Here is a 19,164-nt window from a genome sequence, read left to right on the forward strand (position 1 = left end):
TTATCTCAAAGAAAGGGGCCACGGTGTTTCTGTATTTCTATTATGTTGGTGCGGCTTCGGATCTTTTAAATATCTCGATATATCTCGAAAACTACGCATCTGATCAAAAAATATCATACAACGTAAATTGTAGGAAACCTAATTCTCTACAAAAAAGGTCTCTTAACATTTTGCCATAGCTCGCTTCGTTTCCGAGATATTTGCAGATTTATCTCAAGGGAAGGGTCCTGACGGACATATTTCGGGATATTTCTTCTTCTTGTTATTCTTCTTCTGCACAGCTAAACTGGAAGTGGCATTTCCAGCTCGCAATAGTGCAGAGTAATCTCAAAGAAAGGGGCCACGGTGTTTCTGTATCTCTATTATGTTGGTGCGGCTTCGGATCTTTTAAATATCTTGATATATCTCGAGAACTACGCATCTGATCGAAAAATATCATAGAACATAAATTGTAGGAAACATAATTCTCTACAAAAAAGGTCTCTTAACATTTTGCCATAGCTCGCTTCGTTTCCGAGATATTTGCAGATTTCTCTCAAGGGAAGGGTCCTGACGGACATATTTCGGGATATTTCTTCTTCTTGTTATTCTTCTTCTGCACAGCTAAACTGGAAGTGGCATTTCCAGCTCGCAATAGTGCAGAGTTATCTCAAAGAAAGGGGCCACAGTGTTTCTGTATCTCTATTATGTTGGAGCGGCTTCGGATCTTTTAAATATCTCGATATATCTCGAAAACTACGCTTCTGATCAAAAAATATCATAGAACGTAAATTGTAGGGAACATAATTCTCTACAAAAAAGGTCTCTGAACATTTTGCCGTAGATCGCTTCGTTTCCGAGATATTTGCAGATTTATCTCAAGGGAAGGGGTCTGACGGACATATTTCGAGATATTTCTTCTTCTTGTTGTTCTTCTTCTGCACAGCTACGCTCGAAGTGGCATTTGCAGCTCGCAATAGTGCAGAGTTATCTCAAAGAAAGGGGCCACGGTGTTTCTGCATCTCTATTATGTTGGTGCGGCTTCGGAACTTTTAAATATCTTGATATATCTCGAGAACTACGCATCTGATCAAAAAATATCATAGAACATAAAAAGTAGGAAACTTAATTCTCTACAAAAAAGGTCTCTTAACATTTTGCCATAGCTCGCTTCGTTTCCGAGATATTTGCAGATTTATCTCGAGGGAAGGGGCCTGACGGACATATTTCGAGATATTTCTTCTTCTTGTTGTTCTTCTTCTGCACAGCTAAGCTGGAAGCGGCATTTGCGGCTCGCACTAGTGCAGAGTTATCTCAAAGAAAGGGGCCACGGTGTTTCTGTATCTATTATGTTGGTGCGGCTTCGGAACTTTTAAATATCTCGTTATATCTCGAAAACTACGCTTCTGATCAAAAAATATCATAGAACATAAAAAGTAGGAAACTTAATTCTCTACAAAAAAGGTCTCTTAACATTTTGCCATAGCTCGCTTCGTTTCCGAGATATTTGCAGATTTATCTCGAGGGAAGGGGCCTGACGGACATATTTCGAGATATTTCTTCTTCTTGTTGTTCTTCTTCTGCACAGCTAAACTGGAAGTGGCATTTCCAGCTCGGAATAGTGCAGAGCTACCTCAAAGAAAGGGGCCACGGTGTTTCTGTATCTCTATTATGTTGGTGCCGCTTCGGAACTTTTAAATATCTGGATATATCTCGAGAACTACGCATCTGATCAAAAAATATCATAGAACATAAAAAGTAGGAAACTTAATTCTCTACAAACAAGGTCTCTTAACGTTTTGCCATAGCTCGCTTCGTTTCCGAGATATTTGCGGATTTATCTCAAGGGAAGGGTCCTGACGGACATATTTCGAGATATTTCTTCTTCTTGTTGTTCTTCTTCTGCACAGCTAAACTGGAAGTGGCATTTCCAGCTCGCAATAGTGCAGAGTTATCCCGAAGAAAGGGGCCACGGTGTTTCTGTATCTCTATTATGTTGGTGCGGCTTCGGAACTTTTAAATAGCTCGATATATCTCGAAAACTACGCTTCTGATCAAACAATATCATAGAACCTAAAAAGTAGAAAACTCAATTCTCTACAAAAAAGGTCTCTTAACATTTTGCCATAGCTCGCTTCGTTTCCGAGATATTTGCAGATTTATCTCGAGGGAAGGGGCCTGACGGACATATTTCGAGATATTTCTTCTTCTTGTTGTTCTTCTTCTGCACAGCTAAGCTGGAAGCGGCATTTGCGGCTCGCACTAGTGCAGAGTTATCTCAAAGAAAGGGGCCACGGTGTTTCTGTATCTATTATGTTGGTGCGGCTTCGGAACTTTTAAATATCTCGTTATATCTCGAAAACTACGCTTCTGATCAAAAAATATCATAGAACATAAAAAGTAGGAAACTTAATTCTCTACAAAAAAGGTCTCTTAACATTTTGCCATAGCTCGCTTCGTTTCCGAGATATTTGCAGATTTATCTCGAGGGAAGGGGCCTGACGGACATATTTCGAGATACTTCTTCTTCTTGTTGTTCTTCTTCTGCACAGCTAAGCTGGAAGTGGCATTTGCAGCTCGCAATAGTGCAGAGTTATCTCAAAGAAAGGGGCCACGGTGTTTCTGTATCTCTATTATGTTGGTGCGGCTTCGGAACTTTTAAATATCTCGAAAACTACGCTTCTGATCAAAAAATATCATAGAACGTAAATTGTAGGAAACATAATTCTCTACAAAAAAGGTCTCTTAACATTTTGCCATAGCTCGCTTCGTTTCCGACATATTTGCAGATATATCTCAAGGGAAGGGGCCTGACGGACATATTTCGAGATATTTCTTCTTCTTGTTGTTCTTCTTGTGCACAGCTAAGCTGGAAGTGGCATTTGCAGCTCGCAATAGTGCAGAGTTATCTCAAAGAAAGAGGCCACGGTGTTTCTGTACCTCTATTATGTTGGTGCAGCTTCGGAACTTTTAAATATCTTGATATATCTCGAGAACTACGCATCTGATCAAAAAATATCATAGAACATAAAAAGTAGAAAACTTAATTCTCTACAAAAAAGGTCTCTTAACATTTTGCCATAGCTCGCTTCGTTTCCGAGATATATGCAGATTTATCTCAAGGGAAGGGGCCTGACTGACATATTTCGAGATATTTCTTCTTCTTGTTGTTCTTCTTGTGCACAGCTAAGCTGGAAGTGGCATTTGCAGCTCGCAATAGTGCAGAGTTATCTCAAAGAAAGGGGCCACGGTGATTCTGTATCTCTATTATGTTGGTGCGGCTTCGGAACTTTTAAATATCTCGATATATCTCGAAAACTACGCGTCTGATCAAAAAATATCATAGAACATAAATTGTAGGAAACATAATTCGCTACAAAAAAGGTCTCTTAACATTTTGCCATAGCTCGTTTCGTTTCCGAGATATTTGCAGATATATCTCAAGGAAAGGGGCCTGACGGACATATTTCGAGATATTTCTTCTTCTTGTTGTTCTTCTTCTGCACAGCTAAACTGGAAGTGCCATTTCCAGCTCGCAATAGTGCAGAGTTATCTCAAAGAAAGGGGCCACGGTGTTCCTGTATCTCTATTATGTTGGTGCGGCTTCGGAACTTTTAAATATCTTGATATATCTCGAGAACTACGCATCTGATCAAAAAATATCATGGAACCTAAAAAGTAGAAAACTTAATTCTCTACAAAAAAGGTCTCTTAACATTCTACCATAGCTCGCTTCGTTTCCGAGATATTTGCAGATATATCTCAAGGGAAGGGGCCTGACGGACATATTTCGAGATATTTCTTCTTCTTGTTGTTCTTCTTCTGCACAGCTAAACTGGAAGTGGCATTTCCAGCTCGCAATAGTGCAGAGTTATCTGAAAGAAAGGGGCCACGGTGTTTCTGTATCTCTATTATGTTGGTGCGGCTTCGGAACTTTTAAATATCTTGATATATCTCGAGAACTACGCATCTGATCAAAAAATATCATAGAACATAAAAAGCAGGAAACTTAATTCTCTACAAATAAGGTCTCTTAACATTTTGCCATAGCTCGCTTCGTTTCCGAGATATTTGCAGATTTATCTCAAGGGAAGGGGCCTGACGGACATATTTCGAGATATTTCTTCTTCTTGTTGTTCTTCTTCTGCACAGCTAAGCTGGAAGTGGCATTTGCAGCTCGCAATAGTGCAGAGTTATCTCAAAGAAAGGGGCCACGGTGTTTCTGTATCTCTATTATGTTGGTGCGGCTTCGGAACTTTTAAATATCTCGATATATCTCGAAAACTACGCTTCTGATCAAAAAATATCATAGAACATAAATTGTAGGAAACATAATTCTCTACAAAAAAGGTCTCTTAACATTTTGCCATAGCTCGCTTCGTTTCCGAGATATTTGCAGATTTATCTCAAGGGAAGGGCCCTGACGGACATATTTCGGGATATTTCTTCTTCTTGTTGTTCTTCTTCTGCACAGCTAAACTGGAAGTGGCATTTCCAGCTCGCAATAGTGCAGAGTTATCTCAAAGAAAGGGTCCACGGTGTTTCTGTATCTCTATTATGTTGGTGCGGCTTCGGAACTTTTAAATATCTTGATATATCTCGAGAACTACACATCTGATCAAAAAATATCATAGAACATAAAAAGCAGGAAACTTAATTCTCTACAAATAAGGTCTCTTAACATTTTGCCATACCTCGCTTCGTTTCCGAGATATTTGCAGATTTATCTCAAGGGAAGGGGCCTGACGGACATATTTCGAGATATTTCTTCTTCTTGTTGTTCTTCTTCTGCACAGCTAAACTGGAAGTGGCATTTCCAGCTCGCAATAGTGCAGAGTTATCCCGAAGAAAGGGGCCACGGTGTTTCTGTATCTCTATTATGTTGGTGCGGCTTCGGAACTTTTAAATAGCTCGATATATCTCGAAAACTACGCTTCTGATCAGACAATATCATAGAACCTAAAAAGTAGAAAACTCAATTCTCTACAAAAAAGGTCTCTTAACATTTTACCATAGCTCGCTTCGTTTCCGAGATATTTGCAGATATATCTCAAGGGAAGGGGCCTGACGGACATATTTCGAGATATTTCTTCTTCTTGTTGTTCTTCTTCTGCACAGCTAAGCTGGAAGTGGCATTTGCAGCTCGCAATAGTGCAGAGTTATCTGAAAGAAAGGGGCCACGGTGTTTCTGTATCTCTATTATGTTGGTGCGGCTTCGGAACTTTTAAATATCTTGATATATCTCGAGAACTACGCATCTGATCAAAAGATATCATAGAACATAAAAAGTAGGAAACTTAATTCTCTACACAAAAGGTCTCTTAACATTTTGCCATAGCTCGCTTCGTTTCCGAGATATGTGCAGATTTATCTCAAGGGAAGGGGCCTGACGGACATATTTCGAGATACTTCTTCTTCTTGTTGTTCTTCTTCTGCACAGCTAAGCTGGAAGTGGCATTTGCAGCTCGCAATAGTGCAGAGTTATCTCAAAGAAAGGGGCCACGGTGTTTCTGTATCACTATTATGTTGGTGCGGCTTCGGAACTTTTAAATATCTCGATATATCTCGAAAACTACGCTTCTGATCAAAAAATATCATAGAACGTAAATTGTAGGAAACATAATTCTCTACAAAAAAGGTCTCTTAACATTTTGCCATAGCTCGCTTCGTTTCCGACATATTTGCAGATATATCTCAAGGGAAGGGGCCTGACGGACATATTTCGAGATATTTCTTCTTCTTGTTGTTCTTCTTGTGCACAGCTAAGCTGGAAGTGGCATTTGCAGCTCGCAATAGTGCAGAGTTATCTCAAAGAAAGAGGCCACGGTGTTTCTGTACCTCTATTATGTTGGTGCAGCTTCGGAACTTTTAAATATCTTGATATATCTCGAGAACTACGCATCTGATCAAAAAATATCATAGAACATAAAAAGTAGAAAACTTAATTCTCTACAAAAAAGGTCTCTTAACATTTTGCCATAGCTCGCTTCGTTTCCGAGATATATGCAGATATATCTCAAGGGAAGGGGCCTGACTGACATATTTCGAGATATTTCTTCTTCTTGTTGTTCTTCTTGTGCACAGCTAAGCTGGAAGTGGCATTTGCAGCTCGCAATAGTGCAGAGTTATCTCAAAGAAAGGGGCCACGGTGATTCTGTATCTCTATTATGTTGGTGCGGCTTCGGAACTTTTAAATATCTCGATATATCTCGAAAACTACGCGTCTGATCAAAAAATATCATAGAACATAAATTGTAGGAAACATAATTCTCTACAAAAAAGGTCTCTTAACATTTTGCCATAGCTCGTTTCGTTTCCGAGATATTTGCAGATATATCTCAAGGGAAGGGGCCTGACGGACATATTTCGAGATATTTCTTCTTCTTGTTGTTCTTCTTCTGCACAGCTAAACTGGAAGTGCCATTTCCAGCTCGCAATAGTGCAGAGTTATCTCAAAGAAAGGGGCCACGGTGTTCCTGTATCTCTATTATGTTGGTGCGGCTTCGGAACTTTTAAATATCTTGATATATCTCGAGAACAACGCATCTGATCAAAAAATATTATAGAACATAAAAAGTAGGAAACTTAATTCTCTACCAAAAAGGTCTCTTAAGATTTTGCCATAGCTCGCTTCGTTTCCCAGATATATGCAGATTTATCTCAAGGGAAGGGGCCTGACGGACATATTTCGAGATATTTCTTCTTCTTGTTGTTCTTCTTCTGCACAGCTAAGCTGGAAGTGGCATTTGCAGCTCGCAATAGTGCAGAGTTATCTCAAAGAAAGAGGCCACGGTGTTTCTGTACCTCTATTATGTTGGTGCAGCTTCGGAACTTTTAAATATCTTGATATATCTCGAGAACTACGCATCTGATCAAAAAATATCATAGAACATAAAAAGTAGAAAACTTAATTCTCTACAAAAAAGGTCTCTTAACATTTTGCCATAGCTCGCTTCGTTTCCGAGATATATGCAGATTTATCTCAAGGGAAGGGGCCTGACTGACATATTTCGAGATATTTCTTCTTCTTGTTGTTCTACTTCTGCACAGCTAAGCTGGAAGTGGCATTTGCAGCTCGCAATAGTGCAGAGTTATCTCAAAGAAAGGGGCCACGGTGTTTCTGTATCTCTATTATGTTGGTGCGGCTTCGGAACTTTTAAATATCTCGATATATCTCGAAAACTACGCTTCTGATCAAAAAATATCATAGAACATAAATTGGAGGAAACATAACTCTCTACAAAAAAGGTCTCTTAACATTTTGCCATAGCTCGCTTCGTTTCCGAGATATTTGCAGATTTATCTCAAGGGAAGGGTCCTGACGGACATATTTCGGGATATTTCTTCTTCTTGTTGTTCTTCTTCTGCACAGCTAAACTGGAAGTGGCATTTCCAGCTCGCAATAGTGCAGAGTTATCTCAAAGAAAGGGTCCACGGTGTTTCTGTATCTCTATTATGTTGGTGCGGCTTCGGAACTTTTAAATATCTCGATATATCTCGAAAACTACGCTTCTGATCAAAAAATATCATAGAACATAAAAAGTAGGAAACTTAATTCTCTACAAAAAAGGTCTCTTAACATTTTGCCATAGCTCGCTTCGTTTCCGAGATGTTTGCAGATTTATCTCAAGGGAAGGGGCCTGACGGACATATTTCGAGATATTTCTTCTTCTTGTTGTTCTTCTTCTGCACAGCTAAGCTGGAAGTGGCATTTGCAGCTCGCAATAGTGCAGAGTTATCTCAAAGAAAGGGGCCACAGTGTTTCTGTATCTCTATTATGTTGGAGCGGCTTCGGATCTTTTAAATATCTCGATATATCTCGAGAACTACGCTTCTGATCAAAAAATATCATAGAACGTAAATTGTAGGGAACATAATTCTCTACAAAAAAGGTCTGTGAACATTTTGCCGTAGATCGCTTCGTTTCCGAGATATTTGCAGATTTATCTCAAGGGAAGGGGTCTGACGGACATATTTCGAGATATTTCTTCTTCTTGTTGTTCTTCTTCTGCACAGCTACGCTCGAAGTGGCATTTGCAGCTCGCAATAGTGCAGAGTTATCTCAAAGAAAGGGGCCACGGTGTTTCTGCATCTCTATTATGTTGGTGCGGCTTCGGAACTTTTAAATATCTTGATATATCTCGAGAACTACGCATCTGATCAAAAAATATCATAGTACATAAAAAGTAGGAAACTTAATTCTCTACAAAAAAGGTCTCTTAACATTTTGCCATAGCTCGCTTCGTTTCCGAGATATTTGCAGATTTATCTCGAGGGAAGGGGCCTGACGGACATATTTCGAGATATTTCTTCTTCTTGTTGTTCTTCTTCTGCACAGCTAAGCTGGAAGCGGCATTTGCGGCTCGCACTAGTGCAGAGTTATCTCAAAGAAAGGGGCCACGGTGTTTCTGTATCTATTATGTTGGTGCGGCTTCGGAACTTTTAAATATCTCGTTATATCTCGAAAACTACGCTTCTGATCAAAAAATATCATAGAACATAAAAAGTAGGAAACTTAATTCTCTACAAAAAAGGTCTCTTAACATTTTGCCATAGCTCGCTTCGTTTCCGAGATATTTGCAGATTTATCTCGAGGGAAGGGTCCTGACGGACATATTTCGAGATATTTCTTCTTCTTGTTGTTCTTCTTCTGCACAGCTAAACTGGAAGTGGCATTTCCAGCTCGGAATAGTGCAGAGTTATCTGAAGGAAAGGGGCCACGGTGTTTCTGTATCTCTATTATGTTGGTGCGGCTTCGGAACTTTTAAATATCTTGATATATCTCGAGAACTACGCATCTGATCAAAAGATATCATAGAACATAAAAAGTAGGAAACTTAATTCTCTACACAAAAGGTCTCTTAACATTTTGCCATAGCTCGCTTCGTTTCCGAGATATGTGCAGATTTATCTCAAGGGAAGGGGCCTGACGGACATATTTCGAGATACTTCTTCTTCTTGTTGTTCTTCTTCTGCACAGCTAAGCTGGAAGTGGCATTTGCAGCTCGCAATAGTGCAGAGTTATCTCAAAGAAAGGGGCCACGGTGTTTCTGTATGTTCGAAAATGTAATTTCTACCGCCTGCACGCGGACCGCGGCAGCACTTAGCAGCGCGACCGGCAGCCACCTTGGATGCCGGTCACGCCGACCAATCAGGGAGCGTTACGTCAGCAAAAAGAAGCCAACGGTTCTTGCTGCGACGAAGCCGGTTGATCGGCCATTATTGTTCTGGTTAGCATACTACCAACACGTGCGAACACAGTTTTCTCGAAAGGCAAATTTCTCAAGCTCAATCTCAGAATCTAGTACTGCAAGTTAACCGCGTGTGAAGTGCCAACGGCCACCGCGAGCTCGCGATTAGCTTTGACGTACGCAAATCCACGTGATTAATATAATTACGTGGTGCCACGTGCTACGCTAACACGTGGTCCTATACAGCGCAAGCACAATCTCGAATCCACCGCGACGCGTGTGCGAATAGCTCGATCAACGATCATTGTACCCTCGTGCAACGCACAATTTTCTGTAAATAGTGTACATACTGAGTGTCTGTAAATACATTGTTTTTTGTGCAAACTCAAGTACATAATTTTCCCGTCTCACTGCCGATCCTACAACCGAACCGGTCTCGTACAATCTCAAACTCGAACGCCGACTTTTGAACATTTTTTTTGGTCCTTCGAGCCGGATCGGCAGTGACGGGTTGTGCTCGGCAACAACGTTGTTAGTGAAATCTCGAACTCAGTGACTAGAATGAGTGAGAAAGGTGACAAAGTTCCCAAGGCGACGCCACAGGAAGCCAAGTCGGCCTCAAGACCGACGTCACCCACGCCGGTGACATCAGCAACGCTGACAGTGCCAACGGTACTACCGGCAGAAGCACCTCCACCGACGGTGGAAAAACGCGTAACACGCGCCTCATCTCCTGCCGGCTTGTCAACGGAGCTGTCCATGAAGGCCAAGACGCAAATGAGTAGAGTCGAAGGCCTCCGCAAATTAATGGACAAGATGCCGGAAATGATGGATGAAACTTCTCTCGACGAGATCGACTTCATCGACAAGCAGGTCGATGAAATACACAAGGCGTTCCAAAAGGAGCATTCCTACCTTGAAGTTACCTGGCCTTCGGGTCAGAACTCCCATCCATATGTCAGCGACAATTGCTACGACCTCGAGATGAGCGTGGTCATCGAAATCAGACGACGTCTGTGCAAGTTTCGGGCCGCATTCGCAAGGCTGCACGCAGCGCGTGCAGCATCACCATCACGACAAAGGCCGTCGAAACTCCCTGAGTTGACGCTTCCCACTTTCGCGGGTCGCTATGAAGCGTGGCCTGCGTTTTGCGAGCTTTTCAAATCGATAATCATCGATAATCACCGATTATCTGATGTGGAGAGGCTGCATTACTTGAGGTCAAGCCTCCAAGGGGAGTCGCTACGCGCCATCTCCAATCTGCCGGCGATAGGAGAATCCTTCCCAATTGCTTGGAAGAATTTAAAGCAACGCTTTGAGAACAAGAGGATCATAGTACAATCTCTGCTTGACAAGCTCTGTGCGACACCACCAGTGCAACAGAAGAGCGCAATGGTTCTCCACAACGTGGCGGCCAATTTGCGCGATTTCAACACCTCGTTGCGCGCTCTTGCTTCAACCGACGAGTTGTGGAATTGCACACTCATCCATCACATCTCTCGTAGTCTTGACAAGACTACGCGAGAGGCTTGGGAAACCAGCCTAGGAAACTCTGAAGAATTTCCGAAGCCAGAGCAACTGGAGGCGTTCCTCACGACCAAGGCACGGGCTCTAGAAAGGGTTGAAACGCCAACGGCCAAAAATCAGCCTGCTCAACCTCAGGCAAAGGCGAAACCAACAGGTCAACGACCTGCCTTGACAACGTCACAGGCTAACACCACCACAAGAGCAGCCGCACACGCCTATCCGTGCGACTGTTGTCAGGCCGACCACTTCATTGTGTCATGCACAAAGTTCAGGTCGATGCCTGTACCAGAAAGACGAAGTCTAGTGGACAAACTGTCTCTGTGCAGAAATTGTTGCGGCCGTCACACCACTGCGAATTGCAAGTCTGAACACCGTTGCAAACAGTGTGGACGGCCTCATCACACAATTCTACACCTGGCTGCAACGCAGCCACAGACCACAGCCAAGCCTGCGGCAACACAAGAGAATCCGACAACGTCGTCCTCTTCAACACAAACACAATAAAGTGTAGGTGCAGTCGTCAAGCACTCAAGCACGATTTCAATGGGTCAACGATCCAGTACAACCGCCAACACAAACGATCAACGATCAAGCTCGCTTGCGACGCAAGCCGAGCTAACGCTGTTAGCAACAGCACATGCACAAGTCATCACCTCATCCACGACCTACAACGCAAGGCTGCTCGTCGACTCCGGATCGGAGCTCAGTTTCGTTTCTGAAGATCTCGTCGAACAGCTAGGACTTCAACGCACTCAATCTTCAATCTCCATCACTGGCATTGGTGGCAAGAAATCAACACAAACTCGAGGTATTGTATCACTACATTTACAATCTCTTTACAATACCTCATCGATCTCAATACAAACTCATGTGTTACGCACTCTAACCACAATTTTGCCGTCTTCTGAGGCACCCCACCAAGACTGGCCACATCTCAATCGTCTCAAGTTGGCAGATCCTGAGTTTTACAAACCACGACCCATCGACGTCATCATCGGTGCCGACAATTATGGACGAATTATAAAATCAAATGTAATTAAAGGTTCGCCATCAATGCCAGTCGCCCAGCTCTCAATATTCGGATGGCTCGTTATTGGACCAGCAAGGAGGCGTCAAGCTCGTGCTTATTCATCATTTAATGCATCAATCCCTCAAGACAGCGACGCTGCTCTGAGAGAACTGCTGACGAAATTCTGGATTCAAGAGGAGCTTCCAACGGAAAACACATCTCAACTCACACCGGACGAACAAGAGTGTGAAGATCACTTTCGTGCAACGCACAGCCGTGATTCTACTGGGCGATACGTGGTGCGTATTCCTCTCAAAACAAATACTAAAGTCTTGGGTACCTCTTACAGCACAGCTCGCTCCTGCCTGCGACGCACGCTCAGCAAGCTCACTCGAAATCCTGAGTACCGTGAGCAATATCAGCGATTCATGATGGAGTACGAGGACCTCGGTCACATGAAGAAGGCTTCTTCAATCTCGCCCAACGACTCTTCAATTTACTATCTTCCACATCACGGAGTTTTCAAGCCTGGCAGTGAAACAACAAAGCTGCGGGTCGTCTTCAATGGCTCAAGTCCAACAACAACTGGACTTTCTGTCAACGACATCATGCACACTGGTGCGAATCTCCTGCTCAACATCAACGACGTTTTGCTGTGGATTCGCCATCACAAATGCATATTCGCCACGGACATCACAAAGATGTATCGTCAAGTACGAGTACATGAAGACGATTGGAATCTCCAACGGATACTCTGGATAGATGAGGAATCAAATGAAGTCCCATACACACTGACAACAGTCACCTACGGTACCAAAGCTGCACCATTTCTAGCTGTCAGAGCCCTGTTGCAACTTGCAGAGGACGAAGGTCAACGCTACCCACTGGCAGTACCATCAATCAAATATGCAAGGTATGTCGACGACATATTTGGTGGTGCAGATTCTCTTGATTCGTTAATTGAAATTGCTTCACAATTAACTGACTTGTGCAACGCAGGCGGTTTCCCTCTTGCAAAGTGGCACTCAAACGAAGCCTCTCTGCTTGAAACCATCGTGCCTTGCAATAATTCTCAAGGTACATCAATCTCACTAGACGACTGCAATACCAAAATACTCGGATTGCGATGGAACACTGTCAACGATAGTTTCACATTCACTACTAAATCTCACCACAATCTCAATTTTACAAAACGCCTTGTATTATCTGAAGTAGCACAGATATTTGATCCGCTTGGCTTTTTGTCACCAGTCATTATTCGAGCGAAGGTACTCCTGCAAGAATTATGGCTTCTCAATCTCAAATGGGATGATCCACTGCCATCCCATGTTACTATACGATGGATTGCGATCAGAGAAGATCTCACAAGTCTGGCCAGACTCTCAATACCAAGGTGGTTCAACACCTACAACAATTCTACAGTGGAATTACATGGCTTCTCTGACGCTTCACAACTCGCCATGGCAGCAGTAATTTACATTACTGTTTTTTCGCCGTCCACAGATCACAAGGTGACGTCACTGGTGTGCTCCAAGACAAAGGTCGCACCTCTCAAAAGGCTTACAATTCCCCGACTCGAGCTCACAGCTGCGCTGATACTTGCAAAATTACTGAAATATGTTCAAGCTAATCTCAAACTCAACATTGCTACAATTCACCTGTGGACGGATTCTCAAGTAACACTTACATGGATCAAATCTCACGCATCACGATGGAAAGATTACGTCAGGAATCGTGTAACACAAATTCAAGAACTAACGCAAACTGCAACTTGGGTGCACGTTCCTGGCACATCAAATCCTGCTGATTGCGCTTCAAGAGGATTGACTACAACTCAGCTTGAACAACACGAGCTATGGTGGAGGGGACCACCGTGGCTTTTACAATCTCAAGAATCATGGCCTGTACAACGCAACGCATCTGACGACACTTGCCTGCAGGAGTGTCGCCCAGGAATCTCTCACGTGTTAACGTGCCAAAAAATCGATTATCACTGGGACTTGATTCACAAATATTCATCTTTGCAAAAACTTTTTCATGTTACCTCAGTTTGTTACAGGTTCATCTCCAAACTGAGAAGGACAACTGCTTCAACGAGGCTCTCGAACACACCAGCTGATTTGGAAAGGGCCAAAATCTTCTGGATCAAGGCCACACAATCAGCATACTTCTCACACGAGCTCAAGATGATGGTCAACAACCAAACGTTACCATCGTCCCACGCCTTCAATCGACTCACGGCCTTCATCGACGATCAAGGGGTTATTCGAGTTGGAGGAAGACTCAGCAACGCTCAGTTAACCTATGAAGATCACTCCCACAAAGCAACGCTTCATGGAGGGACACAACTCACACTCGCTCACATCAGACAGACTTACTGGATCATCGGTGGACGAGCTCCAGTCAAATCTCACATTCTGCGGTGTGTTGTGTGTGCTCGGCAGAGGGGGATCCGTGCCCATCAACTGATGGGCCAACTACCTCTCTCTCGGGTTACACCCTCACACCCATTCTCACACACCGGCGTAGACTACGCCGGTCCCATCGCACTCAAGACGTGGAAGGGGCGAGGTGCGAAAACACAAAAGGGCTGGATCTGTGTTTTCGTTTGCATGACAACGTCTGCTGTTCATCTGGAAATGGTTACCGACTATTCAACGGATGGATTCGTTGCCACGTACCGACGGTTCGCTGCAAGAAGAGGCATTCCACATACAATCTACTCCGACTGCGGAACAAACTTCATCGGAGCAGATTCAGCATTGAAATCAATGTTCGTCGAGGGCACTCAAGACAATCAACGATTGGCCAAGCTGTTCGTCGACGACCATACAACTTGGAGTTTCAATCCACCTGCTGCACCGCACATGGGAGGAAAGTGGGAGGCAGTGGTCAAGTCTGTCAAATACCATCTCAGACGCACGGTGAGTGACACTTTACTCACCTTTGAAGAATACTATACTCTTCTAAATCAGATTGAAGCAACGCTTAATTCACGACCACTGGAGCCTCTCACGGACGACCCTGACGATCTCTCAGTGCTAACACCAGCTCATTTCCTAATCGGAAGAGCAATCTCAACGCTGCCTGAGCCATCTGTTGAACAGGCCAACATCTCACCGAGAGCCAGGTGGCATCTCATACAACAAAAATTACAACAATTCTGGAAGCGCTGGTCAACTCAACATCTCCAACGGATGCAATCAATCTCTAAGTGGCATCACCCTTCCAACAACATCCACGTTGGATCTCTGGTGCTGCTTACAGACGAGCGCTTCCCACCATGCAAGTGGCCTCTTGCTCGAGTGCTCGCAGTTCACCCTGGACCAGATGGACTGACGAGGGTCGTCACGATCAAGACGGCCACCTCAACTCTAACTCGGCCAATTGCAAAGTTGGCTCTACTACCAGTAGAGGATCAGGATTCATCACCATCTTCTACGAGCTGCTGATGGCGGGCGGAATGTTCGAAAATGTAATTTCTACCGCCTGCACGCGGACCGCGGCAGCACTTAGCAGCGCGACCGGCAGCCACCTTGGATGCCGGTCACGCCGACCAATCAGGGAGCGTTACGTCAGCAAAAAGAAGCCAACGGTTCTTGCTGCGACGAAGCCGGTTGATCGGCCATGATTGTTCTGGTTAGCATACTACCAACACGTGCGAACACAGTTTTCTCGAAAGGCAAATTTCTCAAGCTCAATCTCAGAATCTAGTACTGCAAGTTAACCGCGTGTGAAGTGCCAACGGCCACCGCGAGCTCGCGATTAGCTTTGACGTACGCAAATCCACGTGATTAATACAATTACGTGGTGCCACGTGCTACGCTAACACGTGGTCCTATACAGCGCAAGCACAATCTCGAATCCACCGCGACGCGTGTGCGAATAGCTCGATCAACGATCATTGTACCCTCGTGCAACGCACAATTTTCTGTAAATAGTGTACATACTGAGTGTCTGTAAATACATTGTTTTTTGTGCAAACTCAAGTACATAATTTTCCCGTCTCACTGCCGATCCTACAACCGAACCGGTTTCGTACAATCTCAAACTCGAACGCCGACTTTTGAACACTGTATCTCTATTATGTTGGTGCGGCTTCGGAACTTTTAAATATCTCGATATATCTCGAAAACTACGCTTCTGATCAAAAAATATCATAGAACGTGAATTGTAGGAAACATAATTCTCTACAAAAAAGGTCTCTTAACATTTTACCATAGCTCGCTTCGTTTCCGAGATATTTGCAGATATATCTCAAGGGAAGGGGCCTGACGGATATATTTCGAGATATTTCTTCTTCTTGTTGTTCTTCTTCTGCACAGCTAAACTGGAAGTGGCATTTCCAGCTCGAAATAGTGCAGAGTTATCTGAAAGAAAGGGGCCACGGTGTTGCTGTATCTCTATTATGTTGGTGCGGCTTCGGAACTTTTAAATATCTTGATATATCTCGAGAACTACGCATCTGATCAAAAAATATCATAGAACATAAAAAGTAGGAAACTTAATTCTCTACAAAAAAGGTCTCTTAACATTTTGCCATAGCTCGCTTCGTTTCCGAGATATTTGCAGATTTATCTCGAGGGAAGGGGCCTGACGGACATATTTCGAGATATTTCTTCTTCTTGTTGTTCTTCTTCTGCACAGCTAAGCTGGAAGCGGCATTTGCGGCTCGCACTAGTGCAGAGTTATCTCAAAGAAAGGGGCCACGGTGTTTCTGTATCTATTATGTTGGTGCGGCTTCGGAACTTTTAAATATCTCGTTATATCTCGAAAACTACGCTTCTGATCAAAAAATATCATAGAACATAAAAAGTAGGAAACTTAATTCTCTACAAAAAAGGTCTCTTAACATTTTGCCATAGCTCGCTTCGTTTCCGAGATATTTGCAGATTTATCTCGAGGGAAGGGGCCTGACGGACATATTTCGAGATATTACTTCTTCTTGTTGTTCTTCTTCTGCACAGCTAAACTGGAAGTGGCATTTCCAGCTCGCAATAGTGCAGAGTTACCTCAAAGAAAGGGGCCACGGTGTTTCTGTATCTCTATTATGTTGGTGCCGCTTCGGAACTTTTATATATCTGGATATATCTCGAGAACTACGCATCTGATCAAAAAATATCATAGAACATAAAAAGTAGGAAACTTAATTCTCTACAAAAAAGGTCTCTTAACATTTTACCATAGCTCGCTTCGTTTCCGAGATATTTGCAGATATATCTCAAGGGAAGGGGCCTGACGGACATATTTCGAGATATTTCTTCTTCTTGTTGTTCTTCTTCTGCACAGCTAAGCTGGAAGTGGCATTTGCAGCTCGCAATAGTGCAGAGTTATCTCAAAGAAAGGGTCCACGGTGTTTCTGTATCTCTATTATGTTGGTGCGGCTTCGGAACTTTTAAATATCTTGATATATCTCGAGAACTACGCATCTGATCAAAAAATATCATAGAACATAAAAAGTAGAAAACTTAATTCTCTACAAAAAAGGTCTCTTAACATTTTGCCATAGCTCGCTTCGTTTCCGAGATATATGCAGATTTATCTCAAGGGAAGGGGCCTGACTGACATATTTCGAGATATTTCTTCTTCTTGTTGTTCTACTTCTGCACAGCTAAGCTGGAAGTGGCATTTGCAGCTCGCAATAGTGCAGAGTTATCTCAAAGAAAGGGGCCACGGTGTTTCTGTATCTCTATTATGTTGGTGCGGCTTCGGAACTTTTAAATATCTCGATATATCTCGAAAACTACGCTTCTGATCAAAAAATATCATAGAACATAACTTGTAGGAAACATAATTCTCTACAAAAAAGGTCTCTTAACATTTTACCATAGCTCGCTTCGTTTCCGAGATATTTGCAGATATATCTCAAGGGAAGGGGCCAGACGGATATATTTCGAGATATTTCTTCTTCTTGTTGTTCTTCTTCTGCACAGCTAAACTGGAAGTGGCATTTCCAGCTCGAAATAGTGCAGAGTTATCTGAAAGAAAGGGGCCACGGTGTTGCTGTATCTCTATTATGTTGGTGCGGCTTCGGAACTTTTAAATATCTTGATATATCTCGAGAACTACGCATCTGATCAAAAAATATCATAGAACATAAAAAGTAGGAAACTTAATTCTCTACAAAAAAGGTCTCTTAACATTTTGCCATAGCTCGCTTCGTTTCCGAGATATTTGCAGATTTATCTCGAGGGAAGGGGCCTGACGGACATATTTCGAGATATTTCTTCTTCTTGTTGTTCTTCTTCTGCACAGCTAAGCTGGAAGCGGCATTTGCGGCTCGCACTAGTGCAGAGTTATCTCAAAGAAAGGGGCCACGGTGTTTCTGTATCTATTATGTTGGTGCGGCTTCGGAACTTTTAAATATCTCGTTATATCTCGAAAACTACGCTTCTGATCAAAAAATATCATAGAACATAAAAAGTAGGAAACTTAATTCTCTACAAAAAAGGTGTCTTAACATTTTGCCATAGCTCGCTTCGTTTCCGAGATATTTGCAGATTTATCTCGAGGGAAGGGGCCTGACGGACATATTTCGAGATATTTCTTCTTCTTGTTGTTCTTCTTCTGCACAGCTAAACTGGAAGTGGCATTTCCAGCTCGCAATAGTGCAGAGTTACCTCAAAGAAAGGGGCCACGGTGTTTCTGTATCTCTATTATGTTGGTGCCGCTTCGGAACTTTTAAATATCTTGATATATCTCGAGAACTACGCATCTGATCAAAAAATATCATAGAACATAAAAAGTAGGAAACTTAATTCTCTACAAAAAAGGTCTCTTAACATTTTGCCATAGCTCGCTTCGTTTCCGAGATATTTGCAGATTTATCTCAAGGGAAGGGGCCTGACGGACATATTTCGAGATATTTCTTCTTCTTGTTGTTCTTCTTCTGCACAGCTAAGCTGGAAGTGGCATTTGCAGCTCGCAATAGTGCAGAGTTATCTCAAAGAAAGGGGCCACGGTGTTTCTGTATCTCTATTATGTTGGTGCGGCTTCGGAACTTTTAAATATCTCGATATATCTCGAAAACTACGCTTCTGATCAAAAAGTATCATAGAACATAAATTGTAGGAAACATAATTCTCTACAAAGAAGGTCTCTTAACGTTTTGCCATAGCTCGCTTCGTTTCCGAGATATTTGCGGATTTATCTCAAGGGAAGGGTCCTGACGGACATATTTCGAGATATTTCTTCTTCTTGTTGTTCTTCTTCTGCACAGCTAAACTGGAAGTGGCATTTCCAGCTCGCAATAGTGCAGAGTTATCCCGAAGAAAGGGGCCACGGTGTTTCTGTATCTCTATTATGTTGGTGCGGCTTCGGAACTTTCAAATATCTCGATATATCTCGAAAACTACGCTTCTGATCAAAAAATATCATGGAACCTAAAAAGTAGAAAACTTAATTCTCTACAAAAAAGGTCTCTTAACATTCTACCATAGCTCGCTTCGTTTCCGAGAT

General features: G+C 42.8%; 1 protein-coding gene across 1 annotated transcript; it reads left to right on the forward strand.

Moving 5' to 3' along the window:
• Positions 1-11,240: 11,240 nt before the first annotated feature.
• Positions 11,241-15,158, forward strand: LOC117611094 (uncharacterized). The gene has a single exon (XM_034338991.2). It carries the CDS (start codon positions 11,241-11,243, stop codon positions 15,156-15,158), a length of 3,918 nt encoding a protein of 1,305 aa, XP_034194882.2.
• Positions 15,159-19,164: the final 4,006 nt, after the last annotated feature.

This window comes from Osmia lignaria, unplaced genomic scaffold (genome assembly GCF_051020975.1).
Source record: "Osmia lignaria lignaria isolate PbOS001 unplaced genomic scaffold, iyOsmLign1 scaffold0013, whole genome shotgun sequence".
Classification (NCBI taxonomy): domain Eukaryota; kingdom Metazoa; phylum Arthropoda; class Insecta; order Hymenoptera; family Megachilidae; genus Osmia; species Osmia lignaria.

Bases quoted from the DNA above. Each gene is read 5' to 3' on its own strand.
- LOC117611094 (XM_034338991.2), top strand. From the start codon at position 11,241: ATGGGTCAACGATCCAGTACAACCGCCAACACAAACGATCAACGATCA.